Below are 17,703 nucleotides of genomic sequence, written 5' to 3' on the forward strand. Positions count from 1 at the left end.
AGTTATGATGTTCGCCCTCCCTGTGGCGTTGAGCGAACTAAAGTCTAGAGCTGAGCCATCAGCACAGCGCGGGAACATTTAAAAAATTTGATTTTATTAGATATTTTATTTTATAATAATTAACGAATTATTAAGTATGACATTATGTTATTAATAATTATTAATGACATTAATTATTTATTAAGTTAATTATTTGTCATTTTTAAAATAAAATAAAATATCTAATAAAATCAAATTTTTCAAATGTTCCCGCGCTGCGCTGATGGCTCAGCTCTGGACTTTAGTTCGCTCAACGCCACAGGGAGGGCGAACATCATAACTGTTTCTCGCAGTTGAGGTGCCATTAGATTGGTATATAACCAGTGATCGAAAATTTTTTTCTTGTCGAAATTTTTTTCTGCCCGATGTCTCTCCTATTAATTGGATTTGAGACAAACTCTTTTTTGGAAGAAATAGTTTCACTAATACTTTGATGACCATTTTTTTATTTTAATTTAATTATTAAAAATAAAATAATAATAATAATAACTATTAAAAAATAATAAAAATATAAATTTTTTTTTAAATTATTGATTTTTTAAATTATTTTTAAAATTTTTATTATTGGATAATTATTGGTTGCCAATAATTTGCCAATGATGGTTGCCAATCATTGGCATCGGCGTGGACAGCCCATGACTTTACCAATAATGGTCCATTATTGGGTGCCATTATTGAAATTATATTGGCATCCCTGGCTCCCATTATTGGGCCATTAATACGCCAATGGTATTTTTCCCATTGGGAGGAAAAATATAGCGAACCTGATTGGAATTGATTATCAAAGCGTTGTCAAGGTAAAACCATGAATTTGTACGAATAATGCATAAAAATGACTATGTAACCTCCCCCCCTAGCGACCACATCCTTTGACATAAAAAGCTCAAATTTGGTACACTTACGTATTTTTTTTGCCGCGAAAGGAGAACCGTTTATCTTTTGAGAAGTAACCGTTCACCTTTTGTGGTTTCACCTTCCGGAAAGCTAACCCGCTTTCCTCAAAAAGCGTACTCATTCACCCTTCAAGAAGCGAACGGCTCACTTTCCATGCGGTCAAACAGATGACTCTCGTTTAAGAGAGTGCTTACTGCTTTACCGGCGGGTTAAGCGATTCTCCTTTTTTATCTCCGTGTATAGGGAAAAAAACCGGTCACGATTAGAGTTGATGATTAAATTTTTATCAAATTTTTCAAAAAAAATGACAATTTTAGGAAAAAAATGTATTTTCTCACCAAAAACGAAGAAAATTTTATATAATGGAATTCAAATTTATATATTTTTACGTGTAGATTACAAAAAAAATATAGCAAGCATGATTGGAGTTGATTATCATAGCGTTGTCAAGGAAAAACCATGAATTTTTACTAAAAATGACTATGTACCCCCCTAGCGGCCAAATCTTTTGACATAAAGGTCTCAAATTTGGTACACTTATGTATTTTTACGTGAAAAATACAGGAAAAATATAGCGAAGTTGATTCGGATCGATTTACATAGCGTTGTCAAGGAAAAATCAAAAATGTCGAAAAAAACGGTTTTATCTCCCTAGCGCACACAATATTCAACCCACACAGTTCATATTTGGTGTATAAATGTATTTTTTGCGTGAAAATTACAGGGAAAAAGATGTGAGCACGATTGGAGTTAATGATTAATTTTTATCAAATTGATGGTCCTGGTGCAATCAGGAAAGAACTGATAATAATAGAAAAAATCATGAATTTTCTTCCAAAAACGAATAAAATTTTATCTAAAGGACTTGAAATTTATTCATTTTTACGCATTTTTGTATGTATATTATAGAAATAATTTAAAAAACATGATAAGAAGTTGTTTTAATTAAGTTTTTTTCGAAAATGAAATTTTTTTTTTGTATAAAGTGGACATTTCCCATAAGTTTTTTATTCGTTTTTCTGTTCTATTTATTTTTTTCTCTCCCTTCTATTCTTCCTTTTTTAATTCGATATTCTTTTCACATTTTTTTAAAAGAAAATGTTTATTTTAATTAAAAATAAAATCGGACAAGTGCGAGTTACACTCGCACTGAAATCGAGGGTTTCGTACTCGAAGCGAACTTATTTAGTATTAAAACAAATGTTTAAAAAATATATGTTGTATGTCAAATAATATAAGTGATACGAAGAGGAACAATTTTCTTAAATTTTACAAAATTGTTCCTTTTTGTATCACTTATATTATTTGACATACAACACATATTTTTTAAACATTTGTTTTTATACCAAACAAGTTCGCTTCGAGTACAGAACCCTTGATTTCAGTGCGAGTGTAACTCGCATTTGTCCGATTTTATCAACTTTAAAAATAAATAAATATAGAAAAAGACCGAATTTAAAAAAAAGGCAAAAAGATTTTTGATTTTCAAAAAAAAGTGTCCAATTTTGAATTATTTGAACAATTTGTTATACCATTCGAAAGAGCAGGAAAAAACCTTTCAAAAATATATAGTTCAAATTTTTTTTTCATATTTCTGTTTAAAAGTTACAAGTCTTCAAAAATTCACTGTTTAAATTTTTCATAAAAATTCAACCCCCTCCCTCTCCTACGGTTTTTGAAAAAACCTAACAATAATTAGTGTTTAAAGTCCTCACCCCTAGGGCTAAACTATGTACAAATTGCAGCCCGATCCGATCAATTTTTTTTAGTAGGCTACAGAAATTTTACCCAAAAAATATATTAGGAAAAGTATACATTTTAGAAAATAGTCTGATAGTTTTTTAAAGTTCTATGTATGTTTCGAAACATGGTGCATGATCGTGCACCGATCTTGCACTTGTTTATTCACCAGGTCATATACAAGAGCAGCAAGTGAACATGTAAACAGAATTGGAATAACAATCTTGTAAAAGAACATGTACAAGAACATGCATATGTTCATTTGTAGTAACTAAAGAAATCAAGTTCACGAGTCCATGCTCGTGTACCCAGACAGCACGTAAGCTTGCAGCAACCTTGCGGCAAGCTTCAAAAGTCCCACCTGACCGAAGTTTGCATGGTAAGCTTGCTAAAAGATTGCAGTGTAAGGTTACTGCAAAATTAAACAGTAAGATTATCGTAAGATTGCATGGTAAGCTAACCGAAAGATTGTAGTGTAAGGTTACTGCAAGATTGCATGATAAGATTATCGTAAGCTTGCACGGTAAGCTTGTTGCAAGGTTTGTGGCTGCGCAGTAAATTTTTTTATCCTCCTAGGAACTGGTGCTCAATGTATGTACAAAAATAAATTTCATCCACTCAAATTTTTTTTTTATTCCGCAAGCTTGCCATAAGGTTGCCGAGCAAGCTTGCTGCAACCTTCTGTGCTAATTGGCAAGGTTATTCGGCAATCTTGCACCAACCTTGCGACAAGGTTACTGTTCAAGCTTACTGAGCAATCTTGCGATAATATTATTGTGCAATCTTGGAGTAATCTTACACTTCAATCTTTCGGTAAGCTTACCATGCAAGCCTGGGTCAGGTAGGACATTTGAAGCTTGCGGTGCAAGGTTGGCAATATTGTGCAACAAGCTTACGTGCTATCTGGACTCAGCTTAATATCGTGCGTAAGTTCATGTACATGATCTTGTGTTAATTTTTTTTTTGCAAAATTTGTGGAAGTTTTTAACATTGGTCATAAAGACTGCGCAGCTATTTAAGCCACAGAAAACTACTGCGGAACCATTAAAGATTTTGATTATAAACTGTAATTGAAACTAAAGATATTATACATGATCTTACACACGATCTTGCTCGAGTACATGAGAACGGACCTGGTGAATGAACATGTGCAAGATCGGTGCATGATCGTGTACACGATCCTGTACAAGTTTTTTCAACCGACCCTGGCGGATTGTATGATGCGAATGCTCCACGAAATTGGCGGAACATTCGTGGAGCACGAGATCGAAATTCAAAATTTATCTAAAATTTATAAAAATGATGAAATTGATAATATAATTATTAAAATCAATAAGTTTTATGCATTTTAAGATGATTATTGTTGAATAATTTTTAAATTTTTACATTTTTATTAATTTCAATATATTGCAGTTGATTGTCAACATTTGTCGATAAAATCAATAGAGCCGCGCTTTTTAAACGTCAATAGAACATATTATTTCCATGAAGATTTCAAAATTGTAAATGATCAAATAATATCAATTATTTAGCAGGTAGGTGGCAGTACTCTTATTTTCTTTTCTTTAAATTTTTTCTATATTTTTTTGATCAAAAGCAAAATTATTTGTTCAACGGAAATATTAGTAAAAAAAATGTATTATTTTATTTTAAAAAATTAATATTAAAAAAAAAATATTATTGGTAAAAAAAATTTGAAAAAATTAATTTTAAACGTAAATAATGGTGAAAAAAATGTATTATTTCATCAAAAAAATTGATTTATTAATCAAAAAAATTGGTGAAAATTTATTTTTTTTATCTAAAATATTGGTTAAAATTTATACTTTTTATCTAAAATATTGATCACAAAAATTAATATTTTTTATGAAAAATATTGTTGAAAAAATGTATTATTTTATCAAAAAAGAAATTAATATTTTTGATAAAACAATTTTTTTTCAGAAATATTTTCTTTAAAAAATAATGTTTTTTCAGACAAATTTTGGAAAAAATAATCCATTTTTTCGAACAATATTTCTGATAAAAAAATTAATTTCTCACCAATATGTTTGTTTAAATAATAAATTTTTTTACCAATATTTCCGTTTAAAAAGATTTTTTTCACTAATATTATTAATAAAAAAATTGGTTTTTCATCAATATTTTTGATAAAAAAATGTATTTTTTACCAATATTTTTGATTAATACATCAGTTTTTTTGATGAAATAATAAATTTTTCACTATTATTTACGTTTAAAATTTATTTTCTTTAAATTTTTTTTTTGATAAAAAAAAATAATTTTTTTCACCAATAATATTTTTTTATGAAAATATTAATTTTTTTAAGTAAAATATTTTTTTTTTTTTAAATAAATTTCACTAATATTTTAGATAAAAAAAATAAATTTTCACCAATTTTTTTGATTAATAAATAAATTTTTTGATGAAAATAAGAGTGCTGCCACCTACCTGCTAAAAAGCGCGGCTCTATTGATTTTATCGACAAATGTTGACAATCAACTGCAATAGGTATATTGAAATTAATAAAAACATAAAAATTTTATAATTATTCAACAATAATCATCTTAAAATGCATAAAACTTATTGATTTTAATAATTATATATTATCAATATCATCATTTTTATACAGTTTAGATAAAATTTCGACCTCGTGCTCGACGAATGCCCCGCCAATTTCGTGGAGCATTCGCATCATACAATCCGCCAGGGGGAAGTCTCACTCAATTTTGTTGTAAATGAAAATTGTTTTTTTCGGCTAGCAGAAATTTATAGTAATTTGAAAAAACAATTTTGTTCAATATAATGTAACATAACATGTTATAATATGCATAACATTTTTAAATATTCGTTATCTAGTTTTTCAATTTTATTTTAAAAAATTAACCTTAAAATGCCGTCATGGTTTCTACTAACAGTTATACCTTAATGAATATGTATTTTGTAATGAAATACGTTTACCGAAATAAACGGTTTTGAAGAAAAATATGAGTATTTAAAAAAGTATAAAAAGTAGAGTATTTATTAGGTATAAAGAATAATAAAATATGTTACTGATCTTGACGATTTCATGGATATACAAACATTAACAATCGAGGGCTTGTGTCGGTGAACTAAATTACTAAACCTCCCTGTGGTGAAAGACCCTTTTTACTTAGTAATGAAGAACCCTCAACCGTTACTAATGACTGTAGCTCTGCAGACTATTATCTATATGGTTATTCTCATTTAACTTTCTGTTTATGGCATATCGAATCATTTAGTTTTCCTTCTTTAAAGTCAAGAAAACTAATTTTAACTTTAACATAAATACTAATATTTTGCCTTCTTGAAAATAAATTACATTTCGAATTCAGTATTATTTAAAAGTTTCAAAGACCATGATATTGTTCTCTTCCTTGAAATCAGGTATATTTTAAAGTGTTTTTCTTCTACAACTTTATCATATGTGCACGTATATTTTATTTAACTTTTTTTTAAATATAACATTTTCATAATCCAGTTACTTTTTAATCGAACTACGAAAAACTATTTATTATTTTTCATAAAGGGTTTGAGAATAACTAACTACAAATCCGATTTTAGTTTTTTAATCAAATTCAAAGCAAATCGAATATGTCAATTAATTTTTTTATAACATACAGACCATTCATACAAAGTACTAAAAAAATTTTAAAATCTACTAAACTGACATTTAAATTAAGTTACTTTGGGAATATATCATTGAATATGGATTTCAAATGAAATCTGAAAAATTAAAAAATGATAGATCTAATATTAAATTTTAGAAAACACATATAGAATTCACAATCAGAAACACGGATAAACTCACTTATGTTGAATACATATATTAAATTCGCAATTTAAAACTTTTAAAAACTGACCATTATATCATATTCGTAATCAGCGACCCCTAAAACCGCCGAGTACCCAGATATCACGCAACATTTTTTAGGAAGTTTGCTGCAAACTTGTCCCCTAGTGTGGATAAATGTTAGATGTCTATATGCGAATGTAAAAACCTAAATTAATTTTAGTAATTCCAAAAAAATTAAGATTTACTTTTTTTAGTTTTGAAAAAGAAAAATTAATAAATAATTTTTAAATCAATTTATGGAGGATCTAAATCTATCAAAGATATTGCATTTTATTTCCTTGCACGTATGTCGTGGTGCACAGCACATAAAAGCAAAAACATGGAAACTAGTGTTTAAAAACCACCCACATCAAACCATAAGTCTAAACATATTTTAATTTTTCTTTTTAGAAAATGAAAAGTTAACAGTATTATTACGTTACTTAGTTTTATAAAATAAATAATAATATAAAATTAAAATAATAATAAATATAAAATAATTTCGATAAATTTTATACTATATATATTTGATAACATCTAATATCATTAACTAAAATTTTTTTTATTCAGAAACGGAATTAAACTGGGTAGAATTTTTTTTCTTTTGGTTTATACCATAACGAGAAACTAAAAAGTAATTCGTTTTCTCCAGCCTAGATTTGCTGGTTGGAGTCTCACGTAAAATTTGTATTCCATATAGAAAACTATGACGAAATTATTAATTACTGTTAAATTAATAATTACTAAATATTACTAAAATATATATAAAAGGATACGAATTTAATTAAAAAATTTTCGAAGGTTCTTCATAATTTTTTGTTTTTATTAACTTCTAATAAATAAACATTTTTTCAAGTTCAAAATTTGAAGCTTCATACTCAATTACATGTATTATTATAAAAATTTGATTAAAAAATGAGATTTAAATCTTATTTTGCTGATTGGACAAAGTATTCCCTTTAACTTTTGAACTATCAAAAGAAATATTATTTAAATGTATTTTTTATTAAGAGAAAATCAAATTTTTCAAGTAACGTTATTAAAAATTTTTTTAAGCAAAACAATGTTGTTTCATGTTTTCTAAAGCAGTTATACATTTTTTAAGTAAATAAATAAATTGTCTTATATATGAGTGTAACAAAACTCTAAAATATTTGCTATTAAAAAAAAATGTGTTAGACTTCTTTTATAAAATTAAGTCTTATTTCTCAATTTTTAGAAACTTGGGAATTTTTTTTATTGTCATTAAAAAAGTTCTGCTTTTTTCCAATATAATGTGAAAATGAAAATGAAACAATTATGGGTTTTAGAGAAAAGTTTAAGAACCATTTATTTTATCTTTTTATTAAAGTTAATTTAATAACTCATATTGTTCCACATTCATTTTAACATATTTTTTGGCATTAGAAAGTACATAAAAAATGTTTAAAAATTCACAATATAAAAATTAAAATCCTTAAAATATTGTCATAGTTTTACGGATTTGAAAGAGACAGTATCACTTAGAACATCAAAATTCTGATAATTCCTACAGAACAGGATTGTTAGTATCGTTTGATTTTGAATATTAAAAAAACAAACGTTTTTTGAGAATGTAATTTTGATGATTCTTTGATAGAATATTCCAGGTGTCTTTATTATAACTTTTCTTCTCAGAAAAATGTACCAGATGACTCCTACATAATAGTAAGATTATTAACATCGACTTGATAATTTTGTTTGATGGAACACAACTTATATAAAAAATTAATAATAATGTTGCAACAATATTGCCTTAATATTGCCATTTAATATTGATGCTGTTGTTATTGTTTTATGTTATTTTAATATCAAAAATTTTCAAATTTGATTTTTTGACATATTATGTATCTTTATGTAATATGTATATAATATATTATATACTACAACTCACTGGTAGTGGTTTTTCAGTTTTGTGGAGTGATAATAAGTAAATCTTTCAATAAAGTGAATTACAGAAACAAAATTATTTTATAATGTGATTAACAACATCTACACCTAAATGTTTTGAGTTTCTCTTGTAGGATACTTTTTCTTAGATAATCATTTGTATAAATAATGTAGTAGTTATTACATTAGGTTATAAGTGCCAAGATCGTAGGTTCGATCCCCCTTGTATTAAAATTTAATTATATGTATTAAGGAACGGTATGCAAAAAGTACAGACATAAAAAAACTATATTTTTTCAACAAGCGTTATTTCAGTATATGTTAAATGTTTCTTCTTAAAATTTTTCTTAACATTATCTTCATCAAGTATGTAATCTGCTTTTACGAATTCACAAGTCAAAATTTTATTTATTTCTTTATACATTTTAAGAAAATTTAATATAATACTTTGTATATCATATTTTCATACAGCAGAAATAAGTTTTTTTAAAATGAATGTTTTTTTATGTTTACAATACTCACTCGACTTGCAGATATCGATGTCTATGTCATTTGATATCAATTTCGGAAATTTTGTGTTAAGCAACTGTTCGATTGTAAATTTCTGTCGGTGATGAGAATTTTTTAAATAATCAGGGTCATTCTGAAGAATTCTACTGTAAGTTAATGTCAACACTAAAGAAAACAATGAAAGAACTAAAAATAACTTCATTTCGAAAGTATAAACTAATGAATTTTTTAAATCACCCACAAAGTCATAACATATGAGAAGAAAGAATGTTATCTTCACTAAAAGAATATTTTCTTTGTTACACTTATTTCACTGTCAATAGTCTTCATAACATGTCCCTTTTTATTCATTTGTTTCATTTTCTGTTATTTTTACTGATAATTTTTTTTAATTATAATTTTTACTCAACTTTATTGGTATCATCCGATATTCATCAGTGTCAATGCAAATTGAAGAACTCATAAAAATTTACCTCAGTAAATGGACTAACATAACAAAAAATTGATTGAATCAATTAGCATATAATAAAAGAAGTTTCCCTAGAATTAATATTAAACAATATATTGTGACTTGTATTTTGCAAGAATTAATAAAGAAGATAGTATATGTAGATAAAGGAATCTACAGCAGTCTAATGAAATTATCATGTTTAAAAAGAAGCGAAGAGTAGTAGAAGACAACCCGTTGTAAATCGAGACACTGATGAATGGTAAAAGTAAGCAACGATTGGAACAGAAATGGGTCAAAGGCCTTGAAAATAACCGATTAAAGGGAGCGAACTGAGAAAACGTCGCTTCGAGAACGTGGAGAACCGACGACTGATTCCACCTCTGGCCTCCAGCTGTGGCGGTTCACGAGATGTAATACGTTCATACAAAACGCGCCGTCGTTCGTACGCGCTCATCTAAAACTAAGTGGGGATGCGTTTGAATGTACATACTTAATGTAATAAACAAGGGTGTGAGGAAGAAGGAGAGAGATGTTATCAAACAGAATGAATGAAGAGATGAAGAGGAACAGATAAAAGAACTTTATCGTAAGGGGACAATAGCATTTATGTTATACAAGCTCACACTGAAATCCTTGACAACTTGAATCGAATTTATTTTTTCTAACTTTTGACACCGAATCTTTGATAGATATTCATTAAATCAATTACGAATCATCAAGTTTATAAAAACCAGTTTAATTATACTCAAGTAATGAATATTTCTATAATTTTATATTATAATTTATATTTATATTTAGCATATAAAATTACAATCATTACCTGACTTCACTTTATGTTTAATCAAATGTTACAAAAGCTTAAGATGCAACAATCAATGATATCTTATTTATCAAACTCTAGTTTAGATCAGTTATACAATAGATACGAAACAATTGGTAACATTTTATAAACAGGTTACTAATATGTTAATATTTTTTTTTTATTAAAAATGTTATGTTTTTTACTTTAGTTCATGGTAAACGCAGTAACATCAATTAAAGAAATGTTATAAATTAATTTATAACAGGATAGTAAATTGATTAAGAATCGTTAAGTACCTGGTTCAGCAAAATGTCACGACGTACAAAATTACTTACAAAAAACTAAAATATATATATATATATATATACTGCCTAGAGTTTTTTTTATACTTTGTATAGTTTATATTCATATCTATAAAAGAAAACTTGTCGTTTTGAAAACCTTCATAAGGATTTGAACGCAAGACGTCTGTTAGGAGCACCTTTTAGATCATATGCTCTATCAAACAAGCTGTGAAACGTCATTAATATAAACCTGAACTCAAAATGAATTAAATTCACTTACATGCAAATAAATAAGCAACAAACGTTTTTTAATGTTCTTACGGCTTATTTATTAAATTGACTTTTTACAAAATGAGAATTACATGTAAGAATTAACGAGTAAATTTTTTTTAATGCAAACCGTCAAAGCTGTACCGAAAAATTTTTAATTATTTTTCTTCATACCTCGGTCGAAAGCACGTATTTCCTGCATCGACTTCCCAGCAGAAAGTCAAAAATTTGTGCATTGCTGTAGCAATGCACAAATGTTCTTGATGCAATGGCATTTCTTGTAAATGGCTCGGTCGGTAACTCATCGTGATTTTAACCCAACAGAACCGAGTTCAACTGCTGTCAGCTGATTTTTTCTAGCGCGCGCTCTCTCTTTTTTTCTCTCTCTCTCTCTTTTATTCTCTAATTCCCTCTCTCTTACAGTCGTTTGTATGTGTCAGTGCATATAAAAGTAAATAAAATATCCTGGAAAATTTGAATATGGAATTGAATATATATTTAGTTGCAAAAATTGTAGTTATATTTCCCACACAGCACATTATATTTCCTAAACATTTCATGAATACTTCATTGAAAGATTTTTAATATTTCAATGCAAGGTTCATGAAATGTTAATGAAAACAGGAAAATGTCCGCCTATAAGAAATATTTCAAGGACTTCGCATTGGAGTATTTCAAAATTTCAATGAAATATTTTAGAAATATTTAGGAAATATCATGTGCTGTGTGAGTTGTATTTTCTTTGCTTTTTTCAATGCCTGCCCCCGACCAGCAGCACTCGCTTCGCTCGTGCAGCAAATGTCGAGGCAGGCATCGAAAAAAGAGACTTGATTGAAAGAGAGAGACAGAGAAAAAGTCAGAGCTTCCAGAGTGTCCGTTAGTAGCGTTGAAGCGAGGAGCAAAATTAAAAGATGGCCGGCTGTCAAATGGAATACGCAATTGAAATATTTTTAAATAGTGAATTATTGTGCGTACTTTCCACCGTATATAAAGAAAAATAGTATACATTACATGGGCAAAACAGTCGAAAGCCCTAAACTGCGCGATGATACCCTCGGCTTCGCCTCGGGCATCATTTAGCGCAGTGCCGGAATTCGAACTTTCTGCCCTTATAATGTAATATACTATTTATAAAAAAGGGTCTTATAAAACAAATAAGGCTTGATGTTATTTCGACTTTTCTAGGAAATTGGAGATAATAAATTTCTTTGAAATTAAAAATTATTTTTCTATTAAAAAATGATTTAAAAGTTTTCAAATTTTTTTGGTATAAAAAAATTAGACGTTAATCCTTACATTTAATTCTCCTTCTGTCAAAAATCACCTTTACAATGAACCTAAAAACATTAACAGGAAATGTATTTTTTATTTTAAAAAAATTAAAATTAATACACTGTAACTTCAGAGTGTTGTTATTTATATTATTATTAGATGATTAACTAATCATGCTTAAAATATTTTTCGAATTTTTAGGAGGCGCAAGATTATCCCATAAAAATCATTATAGTTACAATTTTCATTTTAAAAAATTATATTATATATAATTATTTTTGTCTAGTTTTGTCAATGCTATAAGAAACAATCAACTATTTACACTTAAAATTAAACACACGGAAAAAATTATTTCAGTATATTTTACAAAACTAGTTTCGGAACAGCGAATACGGAGAGGAGTTTAAATAAAGGAGTTAAAATAGAATCATTTATACACTGAGAGACCTTTTGGATTGCAGCGGAACAAGGTAAGTGACAGTAGCGCCACTATGGTTTTGGTGTGCGGCGGTACAATTTAATATTTTTCAGAAAGTACGAAACATTTCTACATCCAAGCCTATTTCAGAAATTACAAAACTCCTTACAGTTATTCTAAAATAATTTCGCGTAAAGTAGTGAAAGTTTCTGAGTTTCCGAAAAACTTCGTCAAGGAATCGTTAATATTCGCAAGCTTTCAAATGAGAGGTTGTTCATTAAAATTTATTTATTTTTGTGATCGCTACAGACTTCCGAATATCAAACTCGTCACCACGCCTCACTCTACTCTATTCATTTTCGAAATTAGCATTTGACAAAATTTACATTAAAACAAATTTTTACATTACAGTATTTTAAGGTACCAAATTTATTTGTGTTAAAATTTTTATTTTACTGAATTTCTATTTACACAACTTTTTATTAAAAAGAATTCTCATTTAATCGAATTTTAAAAAGGCTATACGCGAGTATAAACGCAAAGCTGCCGTAGGCCGCGTAACTTTTTTTGTCAATGATATTTGAAGTTTTTTGAACTTTTTTTAAAAACTAATCAGTTTAGGTGAAAAATGTATAGGACATAAAATGTGTGTTCTTTTGAGACCTACAACTTTTGTCTAGAATTTTTTTTGAATTTTTACATTTTTTACGAGTTAATTGCAAAAAACCATAATCTTATGGTGTTTTTTTATGGTTTTTACCATGATAATCACATTTGCGCCAATTTTCACTATGATTTTCGTAATTAGCGCACCAAAATACCTGGATATACACAGTTTCAAAAAGATTGGAGGTTTGGGCTAATCGGAACTTAATCCAAAAACACAAATTCTAAAAAACAATAAAGAGTAATATAAAACTTGCTTGAATATTATAATAAATAATTAATAAAATTTGCATAATTTAGAAGCTGACAAGCTTATAAAGGCACGATTTTTACTGACCGCCAAACACTATATCTACCTTACAATATTCGTTAAGTAAAAACAAAAAGAGACAAAATCAAAAATATAAGAACAGAGAATGCAATAATGAGTATTATTTAATCAATTTGTTAGACGTTAAAGAATTAATAATTATTAAGAATTGGGAGTGTTTCAAATTTTTAAATGCTAAATTTAAAAATAAATTTAAAAACTTTTTTTATTCCAAAAAAAACATTATTAAAACTACAAAAAGCAATAATTGTTTGGTTTTTTCATTGTTAATTACGATTTGTAGAGGGCGCCAAAGTAGAGGTCTAAAATTTGTAAGATTTTGCTGTACCCCCTGTAGAGCCGCTCCTTACAGTTCGATATCAAAATACCAAAATTTTTTTTGGTATACATGAATACCCAGTGGACTAATATCATGGAATTAAAAAAATCTAAAAAAACAAAATGGCGTCCTTTTAAAATCAAAATTTAAAAAATCACTGTTTTTTACAGTCTTTGACTATAAAAAAATTGAAAAAAATTTAATTTTTAAAATTTTGATAATTAGTCCCCTGAAGAATATGTTTTTTAACAACATGCAAAAAAGAAATTCTCAAAATCTCGTTTAGATTTTTTGTTACAGGGGGTACCAGTTTAAAAAAAACTGTTTCCAGAAAAACGAGTTTAAAGTTTATGTTCACATCGTTTTTGCTATAGTTTTTGCGTACATGCAGATATATGTTTGTATATAACTTTTTTAAAAATCCGAACTTCTTCATAATATTTTACACTCGTATTTTTGACATTATAAGGATTAAAAAAATGTAAAAAAAATCGAAAAATTTTTTTTTCAATCGCAAGTATGCCTTAAAACACCGATTTTCATTTATCTGAAATCGCAACTGGTCAAACAAATAATCGACAAAAATTTTGGCGCTGTTTTTAAAATTTACCAATTACGATTTTCTTGATAATTTCTGATTGGTCCCCGGTTAAAAAAACTTGTACAGGATCGTGTACACGATCTTGTGCATTATCGTGCATCGATCTTGCACTTGTTCATTCACCAGGTCATATACAAGAGCAGCAAGTGAACATGTAAAAAGAATTGGAACAACGATCTTGTACAAGAACATGCATATGTTCATTCATAGTAACTAAAGAAATGAAGTTCACGAGTTCATGCTTGTGTACTTGCATAAGATCGTACGTAAGTTCATGTACATGATCTTGTGTTAATTTTTTTATTTTTGCATAATTTGTGGAAATTTTTAACATTGGTCATAAAGACTCTTTGTTCGTACGTGCGAAAAACAACTGCGCAGCTATTTAAGCCACAGAAAACCACTGCGCAGCCATTAAAGATTTTGATTATAAACTGTAATTGAAACTAAAGATATTATACATGATCTTACACACACGGAAAAACTTTGTTCAAGAATCATTCCTAAATTTGTTCAGGAACTGAGGATATGAGAATAATTCTGCAAAAATTACAGAAAAATACATAAATCATTCAAGAAAATACTTGTATTTTTATTATGACATTGGAAGACTTCTTGTTAATGCCGCGATCGGAATATCTCAGTCACTGGGTGTTAAAAGTTTCTTGAACTGTTTTAGAAGACACAGTACAGTAACCAAGCACTAGGCAGGGATTGGTTGCGTCAAATATGTTTCCAATGCATAATACCATAAGCTGCTAAGGTAGCTGAGAGATGTAAAGCGCAGTTTTTGGACTCTCGAGGACGTGGGATCGAGTCCTCCCAGAGTAAATTTTTTTTCTCGCAAACGTAAAAAAGTATTCTAAAACAAGTTCAAGACTTTCTGTAGTGAGTTTAGGAAGTTGTCTTGAATTTCTTTACAATTCTTATAGAAATACTGCTTAGAATTTTTCAAAGAAAATATAAATAAGATTTCTTAAATTATTCTCATATCCTCAGTTCCTGAACAAATTTAGGAATGATTCTTGCACAAAGTTTTTCCGTGCAGGATCTTGTTCGAGTACACGAGCACGGACACGTGTAGTGGATTCCATCAGTTGACATAAATATGAACATGTGCAAGTTCTTGCACTTATTCTTGTACAAGATCGTTGTTCCAATTCTTTTTACATGTTCACGTTCTGCTCTAGTACATGACCTGGTGAATGAACATGTGCAAGATCGGTGCATGATCGTGTACACGATCCTGTACAAGTTTTTTCAACCGGGTCAATTTTACAAATCGCGCCGAAATCTTTCTGTTATTTGTATTCGCAAATTTTGACACACACAGCATCTAAATTTGCAGCAATATTCGCAACATTGCCTCAATATTCTAATGTTGTAGCAACATTGCAGAAATAATGATAATATTGAGGAAATGTTGTCAATATTGTTGAAATTCGGTTAACTAAAATGTTAAGTAAAATATAATACTGTAGTATAAAAATTCTGCCAAATAAAAGTTCGGTTATTTCTAAATTTTTTAAAGTAAATCTTCGTTTAAAAATAAATTCTATTAAAAACTAATTCGAAAAATGAAAATTGGTCAAAAAATAATTATATCTAGTAAAATTCTATAAATAGAAAATTCTAACTAATTATTTTTATGCAGTAATCATGCGCCTGATTTTAGGGTATGACATTAAAGGATTTTGCATTAATACGATTAAGAAATAGTTTAAATTAACTTTTTCAATAAGTTTATTTAAACCTACATTTTTTAACATGTGGACTATATCAGTAGAAAACTTTTTTTAAAAAAACATATTTCGATCGTTTTTTATATTATTTTTTGACAAAAAAAACTTAACTTTAAAATAGTACTCTGTGGGAGGTAAACGTTTTCACTGAAAAAAATATTCAGTTTAAGAAATAAAAATTTGGTTGAGTGTTTTTTATGAACTTAACAAAATTTTATTTAATGGGACAACAAAAATGTTTGGTTAATCTTTATGTCCTATTATTAATTAATTATGAATTTAACATTTAATTTAAATATATGTCTAATTTAAATATTTTTTTCTTTGAAAAAGTTTTACCTGTTCTAGGGATTTTTATTTCCAGGCCGGAAGCTCTGAACTCTAGACTACGTATCCTTGTCAGGATCTTGAACTAAATATCTATACCCAAATAGCACAACATATTGCCACAATATTGCTGCAACATTCATTATATCCTCCATGCGGAAATATTGCACAGAAATATTTAGGTAATATTGAGTTCAGGCCTCTAAAACGTCGAAAAAAGGCCTTATTTTAATAACTTTTTTAGAAAAGTTAAAAAGTAATGAAAAATATGTTTATATTTCTTTATTGGGGACAGTTCAAAGAAAAAAAAATACTTTATAATTTTTTTTTAAATATCAGGATTACAGACACATGATAAAAACCCTTTCTGAGGTGAATCACTAAATGGCCGGAAAGGTCTTGGCTATAAAAATATGCAACTTAAAAAAAAATTCGTACATCTTTTTCTAGATAATGTTATTAAGAGCTACAGTTAAATTTATAGGTAAATCGGCTGAGATATGTGAAATTTATGTTTTCGTCCAGCTCAAGAAAAGTAGTTTTGAGAAAAACGAGTTTAAAGTTTTACTTACACGGAGATAAATTTTTCACTAATTTTGTATGAAAACTACTTACTCATTTAGTAAAACTATTGGTAAGTGCCTTGAACGAATCTCGCACGGCAGAGAGGGGAACTATATTCACTCATCATTCGTGCAAAATAGACATAAAGTTGCTACTAATAACGTTAATACCAGTGATCTTTTAACGCATGGGAATTTTTGGAACTATTTTAGTATAAATTTAAGCGTTTTTGTTAAGAAAACGGACATACGAAAATCGCTAGTATAGTATTGGTACTTTTAAATTAAGAAATTTCAATCCGTGTATGATTTAATAATCTGCAATGCCTACGCCATATAATCAGTGAAAGTTTACTGACTAATTGTGAAAATTAGTTAAATTTTAGGTACTGGTGGAGCTAACCAAGAATTGAAATGAAGTGTAAATATGTCTCTGCATTAGATTATATAGGAAAATACCTCTACCAAGCAAGCAGTACAGGATCACGATCGGGATCAAATTCAAGAACTTAAAAAGTGTTTCTTCTTATAATTGATATTGTTTATTGTTATATTGTTTCTTATTTTAAATACCCTTAGACACCTTTTAAATGAAAAATTTTTTTTGGATATTTTGAAAATTCTAGAGTGGTTAACCCCTTAATTACACTAAACGACTAAACGAAAAATAATTCCCTTTTTTAACTGAGCACTTTTTCTTTTACTAGTA

The 17,703-nt window shown here is 28.1% G+C and overlaps 1 protein-coding gene across 3 annotated transcripts in view; it reads right to left on the reverse strand.

The window, feature by feature from the left end:
- LOC127284386 (tolloid-like protein 2) overlaps positions 1-15,999 on the reverse strand; it is a 228,910-nt gene extending 212,911 nt beyond the window's left edge. For 2 of the 3 annotated variants that reach the window (XR_007843472.1, XM_051309786.1), the window contains exon 1: positions 8,961-15,999. Coding sequence is in view for 2 of the 3 variants with exons in the window: in XM_051309786.1 (XP_051165743.1) it covers positions 8,961-9,150 (190 nt within the window). In the remaining variant the exon portion in view is untranslated. The remainder of the gene's footprint in view (positions 1-8,960) is intronic. The other variant, XM_051309787.1, reaches the window with a different exon arrangement.
- Between the last annotated feature and the right edge of the window lie 1,704 nt (positions 16,000-17,703).

Source organism: Leptopilina boulardi, unplaced genomic scaffold (genome assembly GCF_019393585.1).
Source record: "Leptopilina boulardi isolate dan_hultmark-lab unplaced genomic scaffold, ZJU_Lbou_2.1 LbouV2_324, whole genome shotgun sequence".
Lineage (NCBI taxonomy): Eukaryota > Metazoa > Arthropoda > Insecta > Hymenoptera > Figitidae > Leptopilina > Leptopilina boulardi.